This window comes from Zosterops lateralis (assembly GCF_965231275.1).
Source record: "Zosterops lateralis genome assembly, chromosome: 31".
NCBI lineage: Eukaryota > Metazoa > Chordata > Aves > Passeriformes > Zosteropidae > Zosterops > Zosterops lateralis.
The window spans coordinates 2,517,581-2,525,408 of record NC_139791.1 but is presented as its reverse complement, the minus strand read 5'-3'; the positions used below and the strand labels follow the sequence as shown (position 1 = coordinate 2,525,408).

General features: G+C 49.0%; 1 protein-coding gene across 1 annotated transcript; it reads left to right on the top strand.

Moving 5' to 3' along the window:
• Positions 1 to 210: 210 nt before the first annotated feature.
• On the top strand, positions 211 to 1,143 carry LOC310920834 (olfactory receptor 14C36-like; the record flags this gene model as incomplete). The annotated part of the gene is made up of 1 exon (XM_083880880.1): positions 211 to 1,143. The coding sequence occupies one exon, from the start codon at positions 211 to 213 to the stop codon at positions 1,141 to 1,143; it is 933 nt and encodes a 310-aa protein (XP_083737006.1).
• Between the last annotated feature and the right edge of the window lie 6,685 nt (positions 1,144 to 7,828).

Here is a 7,828-nt window from a genome sequence, read left to right as displayed (position 1 = left end):
ACGGTTCATACTGACAGCAAAGCTGAAGATCAGGCAATAACTGAACAGCACAAACCGAAACTCCAAAACAGAAATACTTAGCAAAATTCTCTCTCCAGTGAAAGAAATTGGTGGGATTACCAAACATAATAGCATAGGATTGGCTCAGAGAAGTTGGTCCCAGCTTTTCAATGTCTTCTTTCAACAGTCCATGATGCCAAGAGTTCAGAAATGTCCAACAGCAGCTCCATCAGCCATTTCCTCCTGCTGCCATTGGCAGACACACGGCAGCTGCAGCTCCTGCACTTCTGCCTCTTCCTGGGCATCTCCCTGGCTGCCCTCCTGGGCAACGGCCTCGTCATCAGCGCCGTGGCCTGCGGCCACCACCTGCACAGCCCCATGTTCTTCTTCCTGCTCCACCTGGCCCTCACCGACCTGGGCTGCATCCTCACCACTGTCCCCAAAGCCATGCACAATTCCCTCTGGGACACCAGGAACATCTCCTACTCAGGATGTGCTGCACAGGTCTTTTTCTTTGCCTTTTTCATTTCAGCAGAGTATTTCCTCCTGACCATCATGTGCTACGACCGCTACATGTCCATCTGCAAACCCCTGCACTACGGGACCCTCCTGGGCAGCAGAGCTTGTGCCCACATGGCAGCAGCTGCCTGGGTCAGTGGCTTTGTCTACGCTCTGCTGCACACAGCCAATACATTTTCCCTGCCCCTGTGCCATGGCAATGCCCTGGGCCAGTTCTTTTGTGAAATCTCACAAATTCTCAAGCTTTCCTGCTCCCAATCCTACCTCAGAGAACTTGGGCTTCTTGCTGTTGGTGCCTGTTTAGGTTTTGGCTGTTTTATGTTCATTGTTTTCTCCTATGTGCAGATCTTCAGGGCTGTGCTGAGGATCCCCTCTGAGCAGGGACGGCACAAAGCCTTTTCTACCTGCCTCCCTCACATGGCTGTGGTCTCCCTGTTCCTCAGCACATCATTTTTTGCCTACCTGAAGCCCCCCTCAATCTCCACCCCATCCCTGGATCTGGCCCTGTCAGTTCTGTACTCAGTGGTGCCTCCAGCCCTGAACCCCCTGATCTACAGCCTGAGGAACCAGGAGCTCAAGTCTGCAGTGTGGACACTGATCACAAGACTATTTCAGAAACATTAAACTGCTGGCCAGTTTCTCCTAATCACTTGTAATTAAAGTAATCTTTTATAGCAATTGTTAGTTTGGTTGTTGGGATTTTATTCTTTATTTTTGTATTCAATGATGTTCATAAAGAGAGGCCACTGTTTTTGCCCTTTCTTGATTTGCTTCTCTCCACCTTTGATGTGAACCATAGACTGTATCAAGGAGGACCTGTGGCCTCTGTAGCTTTAAATGAACTATAGTGTGTCCCAGTAAAGTTTTCACTAGATAATCCCTATTTGTTCCCTCCTCTGTCACTGCAGCAGCAATGTCTGTGTGCAGAGCTGGGGGCAGATCAGGGCTGGCACAGCAGCTGTGCCCAGCACCAGCAGCCCTTGGTGTTGCCAGTGCTGCTCCCCTGGCCCTGCCCCACTGCCCTCCTGGCCCTGGTGTTGCTGTAGGGCCTGAGGGCTCTTGGGGCCGGGCACAGGGCTGGGGGTGGCAGTGCCAGGGCTGCAGCAGGGACAGGCCATGGGCACTGCTGGGGCAGCGCTGACGCCTCAGGGCAGGGCCTGGGGGCTCCAGGCTCCTTGCCCAGGCTCTCTCCAGAACACGCCCAGCCCAGTGCTCAGCACAGAAAAGCCCCGTGAGCAGCCCCAGGGTGGCCCTGGGCAGGCGGGGGACAAACAGCATGGCTGGGGCTCTGCAAGGTCCCTGGAGGAGGCAGGAAGGAGGAGCAGAGCAGGGGCTGATCCATCCCCACTGCACTGGACACCCCAGGGCAGCGCCCCAGAGCGTCCTCATGCACCTGCCAACAACATCTCCCCTCTGCAGCCCTGGCCTCTCCCCCAGCTCACACAGGGGCCACATCCTTGCAGGCACAGACAGTACAGCACTGGCTCAGGAGCCCCTGTTTGCAGTGCCCAGAGCAGGCCTGAGCACCCCCATGGTGTTGGTGTGGGGAGATGAACCTGAGGGAGCACAAATGCCATCAGCCCCTGGGGCCAGGAAAAGCTGGGGGATGGGAGGGAAACTCCTCATTTTTGTCGTGGCCTCTGAGGTCACACAGAAAATTTGTTCCCATGACCTGTGAGTTTCCTTTCCCACTGCAGACGTTGTTGCTCAGAGCCAGGGCTGCCCGGCAGCCACCCCCAAACTTCCCTGATAATTTCCTTTGCTTCACCTTGGCTTTCTTTCCTCTTTCCTAGTCCAGATTTCTTCCTACTACCCATTCCTGTCCCCTCCCCTGCAAACATCCCATCCCTCTTTGCTCTTTCCTCTCTGACCTCACTCCCCATTTCAGTTCCTGAGCTGGCACCATGGGAACATCCCTTAGGGATCAGGATCATCCTCCAAGTGCTTAAGGAGTTGTCTGCAGTGTCCCGCAGTGCCTTGAGTTAAGAATTTAAAGAGTTAAGATTTTAGCTAAGAGATAGAAGCAATTTATATTGATTAGGATTTCTGTGGAAGAGTAGAGATTAAGTGGAAGTATTAATAATTATTAGATAGTTAAGCTAGAGTGTAGGTATTGTATTACTTGCTCCTTTTAGTTGTGGTTATAGAAGGAAATATGATAGATGGACCATTGAGATAATGGAAGAAACCATGACTGCACCTGGACACAGAAACTAATTGGAACCCAGCAGGATCCCTTGGGCAGTGCCCAAGAGGTCGTGTAGCCTGCCAACAAGATGAAACTAAAATGTCACCTTGAGGAAGACATCTCTGACTTCATCCTTCAAGACCACTAAAACATTTCAAAGACCACTGGTCCAATTTGAGAGAAGAATCGGGTAGGTGTAAAAGGACTTAAGGCTCATTTTAATATGACGAGGGGATAGGCAGTGCTAGGATTAGGCCTATAAATAGGCATTTTGAGTAATTGAATGAATGTGTAAGACTTTTGTAAATACATAGAGGGCTAGAGCTGTGTGATTGGTGCACATGCCTTTTGCAAACTACTCCCATGCCATCCAACATTGAATAAAGCACACCACTTTCTGACTTTCACTAGTTCGAGAGACCTTTGTCCGTGATCTTATTGATTTTATGCAAATCAATTGGTGACCACAGCAGGACTGGGTTCTGTTTGGCTGTGAGAGCAGTTTGGGTCATGGACCCCTCGGGGCACCCCCAAGGATCTCCCTGGAGAGAGGGCTCTGCTCCCCGGCTGTTCATTGGGAACAGACAAGGACTGCCAGAACTCTGGACAAAACGGTCTGTTCAAAAATTGAAAATTGTGGCCTATAAGGTGTACGTGTGGCCAGGAGGCTGTTGGTAAGTTGTGGGAGACATCCCACACTCAGCTCAAGCCTATGCAGTCTGCTTGCAAGTTACAGTGGGATTTGGTTGCCAGCAGAGGGATTTGTTGAGTTGTAGAGGGCTGACTAGTGGTTCAGGGCAAATTGGCTAACATTTTGGGATATTAGGTGCAAACTTCAGAAGACTTGGGGGCCAATGGGGGTAGAATTTGGAGACTTTGCTAGATGAGGCATGAAGAGTTTTCAGCAATCAAGAGGAAGGATACAAACAAGGCATGAGAAAATTGGTAGCAGTAGTAAGGGAAGAAGAAATAGGGAGACTTGGACAAGGACCTCCAAAGCAAGAACCACCCTGACTAGGGAAAGACCAATGTGCATTTTGTAACAAACCTGGACACTGGAAAAAACCCATGCCCAGAATGGAGAAAGGGTGATGATCAAAAAAGAGGAGACTGAAAAGGGGAGGGTGTGGTTGCTCACATCAAAGAAGACTGAGGAGGACTGGAGGATCTTACCCTAAGGGACCCTTGGGTTATAATCAAGCTAGGACACAAAGAAAAAAAAATAAAATTTGGGGGTCATGGGGGAAATGTACTCAGTGTTAAATAAAGCTTTAATACCTATAACAGATGATTATGTCAGGGTAAAGGGGGAAACTGGCCAATCTGAAAGAGCATATTTTGTAGACCGTTGAAATATAAACTTGGGAAACAGTGGGGAATTCGTAAGTATTTCTACATGCCCAATGCCCCATCAGCACTTTCGAGTAGAGATTTATTGGAGCAACTAAAAGCAAAGATAATATTCAAACACAGAGAGATTATTTTGGATGTTAAGGATCAACAATATGTGGAATTGTAAGCTTAATGTCAATAGCCAATGAGACCAAAGCTGAAAGTGAACAAGAGAAAAACAGGAAAGTAATGGATCAGGTATTTCCTGGGGTATGGGCTTCTAACATGCCAGAGAGGGCAAATAATGCACCTTCAGTGCAAATTAAACTTAAGGAAGGAAAACAACCAGTTAGAGTTAAACAGTATCCCTTTGAAAATGAAGGCAGGGAAGGGATAGCCCAGTAATTGACCCTAGCTTTTTGCAGATGGGGCTGTTTAAAAGAGTGCCAGTCTGATTTTAATACTCCTAATAAAGTCTGATGGGCCATACCGAGTAGTCCAGGATTTGCGGGCGTTAATAAGATAACTGAGAATTTACACACAGTGGTTGTCCACCCCTACACATTGTTAACCCATTCAACACCTGAACTAATTTGGCTTACCATTTCAGATTTGAAAGATGCTTTCTTTTGCCTTCCTCTTCATGAAGCCAGCCAGAGAATTTTTGCATTTGAATGGGAAAGGCCCAAGAGTAGGTGCAAAACCCAGCTCACGTGGACAGTTTTACCCCAAGGATTCAAAAACTCTCCCATGATATTTGGAGAACAACTTGCAAAAGATTTGGAATCCTGGGAAGTCCCATCAGGAGAAGGACTGTATGTGGACGACCTCCTGATAGCTATTCAAACCCAAGAGACATGGATGTCTTGGATGGTAAGCCTCCTAAACTTTTCGGGTCTATAAGAGTATCAAGTATCCCACAAGGAAGCTCAGACAGTGAAGCAAACAGTTTTCTACCTGGGCTACGAGGTCAGTGCTGGACAAAGAACCTCAGGGCAGGACCCAAAGCAGCAATATGCCAGAGCCCAAAACCACAGACAGTAAAGGAACTGAGATCCTTTTAGGACATGACATACACTGTGGATTTTGGGCTGGTGAAGCCTGTGGATTTATAATTATGGGCTGCTAGTTAAATCCTCCATGCCTTAGTTACACAAGGAAACAGAGATCTGCAATGGACAAAAGAAGCAGCAAGAGCCTTCGACCAACTAAAGAAGACCTTCATGTCAGCTCCAGGCCTGGGTCTTCCAGATGTGACTAAACCATTCTTTTTGTTTTCCCATGAAAAGCAGGAGATTGCTTTGGGAATACTGGCACAGGACCTGGGCTCATATCACAGGGCAGTCACCTACTTTTCCAAGCAGTTGGATGCAGCAACCAAGGGATGGCCAGGGCGCCTCAGAGCTGCTGCTGCAGTGGTGATGAACAGTCAGGAAGAACACAAATTCACCCTAGGCCAGAAGATGACTGTGCTGGTGTCCCACACAGTGTCTGCAGTGCTGCAGGTAAAAGGAGAACACTGACTTTCCCCACAGAGATTCCTGAAATTCAAAGCCATAATGGTAGAGCAAGATGATGTAGAAATTGTGGTAACTAATCTTGTGAGCCCCGCTCCCTTTCTCAGTGGGAGTACAGGAGAACCAGTGATCCATGATTGCCTGGAGACCATGGAAGCCACCTACTCCAGTCACCCAGACCTGAAGGACACCCCTCTCAGGGACACTGAGACTTGGTTCACTGATGGAAGCAGCTGTGTGATCAGTGGAAAAAGACATGCTGGGTATGCAGTTACCACGAGCAGAGAAGTGATAGAGTCTGGACCATTACCAACCAACACCTCTGCACAGAAGGCTGAAATAATTGCCTTAACCTGGGCTTTAGAACTGACAAAAGGAAAGAAAATCAATATTTATACAGACTCAAGATATGCATTTGTGGTAGTTCATGCACATGAAGTCATCTGTAATGAAAGAGGACTGTTGAATCACAAGTGAAAATTATTAAACGTGCACAGGAGGTAATAAAACTATTGGAGGCAGTCCAGGTACCTGAAAAAAGTAGCCATTATGCACATCAAGGAAATGAGCTGGAGGACAGAAAGGCAAAAGAAGCAGCTAAAGGTGAGGTAACTATTGAGACAGTTGAGGCAGTCTTAATTCCAGATGGACAAATTTCTATTGAATGTAAGCCAAGGTATAGCAAAAAGGATGAGAAGCTAATTGAGAAAGAAAATGGAAGTTATAACCAAGAAGGGTGGGCTGTCACAGATGGAGGGAAAGGAAGGCTTGTGATCCCCTCTTACATGCTGTGGTCATTGGTGAAAGAAGAACATGAGAAAACACATTACAGCCACAGCTGGAGTTAAGGCAATACCACACAAATATAATGTGACAGGTATATCGAGGTGCCAAGGAAAAGTTAATGATTTTCACTCTTGTAGGTTTTTGGGCAGATGTTGAAGGTTACAAATGCAACTGCTTGGGAAGGAAGAAACATTTGGGGCTATGAAAATGTGTTTGTTCAGGATGGATTCCATGAGACACACCAAGAACCCATGAAACCCATCCTAATTGGTCCTGAATGTTGTGACAAATGTTCAGACAATTTAAACCTAGACGTCCCTGAGAGGGGTGTCCAAAGGCTCCTGGAGCTCATTCCAAGAAAGAAAGTAAGAAGGGGAAGGGGAAAGGGAAGGGGAAGGATGAGACAAGGAAAAGGAAAAGGAAAAGGAAAAGGAAAAGGAAAAGGAAAAGGAAAAGGAAAAGGAAAAGGAAAAGGAAAAGGAGGCATCAAGTTTAAAAATTAGCAGCACATGGAGCCTGAAATCTGCTGTTTGCTGGCAGTGGCACTGCCCAGATGTGGTAATTTGCCAGTGCCAGGAGCTGAGATGCAGCAAATTGCCAGTGCCTGCCCTGGGCCAGGAGGGATGGTGACACAGGAGCTGAGCCTAAATTCCTTCTGCCAGGCAGCTTTGGAGCATGGACTATGGAGAAAGCAATGCAGTGTGTCAGCTCTGCGCAGTGCTCCAGAAGAATGCCGTGTGTGAAGCAGGCGGGGAGCAGCTTGAGCTGCCAGGGGCGGCCCATTGAGAGACCTTTTGTCCCCTGTGGGCTGAGGCCCTGGGCCTGGGCCTTTGCAAGGGCCCTGGAGCTGCCTGCCAAGGGGCCTTTTTCACAGGGATGAGGAAAGGGCTGCTGCAAGGCTGTCCTCAAGCTGCTTTTGCAATCAGGAATGCTGATTGCTTGCAGGCAGAGGTGCTGTGTGTGTGCAGGTGAAAGTAGTGAGGGAGGGAGAGAGCAGGTCTGCTGGGGGTGGAGTGTTCTTTTGCTTGGGGGTTTTTGTTTCTTTTCCTAAATTAATTTTCTCCTCCACCCTGTCAGCTGTGGTCAGGGCTGTGTAAGTGTATGTGACCCTTGCCTGGTGCAGGCTGGGGGCAGGCAAAGGGTCCTTGTCCGAGCTGTGTGCAGAGGAATCCTCAGGGGCCCAGGCCGGGGCTGCTCAGCGGCCGGTGGGTTGTGGTGAGTGGCGGCAGCTGTTGACGCTTCCCTTGGAGCGTCTCCAGGCAGGGAATGTTGGGGGCTGCCAGCGCTGGGGTGTCCCAGAGCCAGTGGAACATTGGAAGGTTGGGGCTGCCCTGCTCCTGGCGCAGGCGGCAGAGCTCTGTCAGCCCCTGGAGAGGACAGCCAGGGCTGTGCAAAGGTGAGAATGGCAGAAGGGGCTGAGCTGAGAGGGAGCCAGAGGGATGATGGAGTCCAGGCACTGGGGGCCTGGGCATCCCTGGCAGGGGAG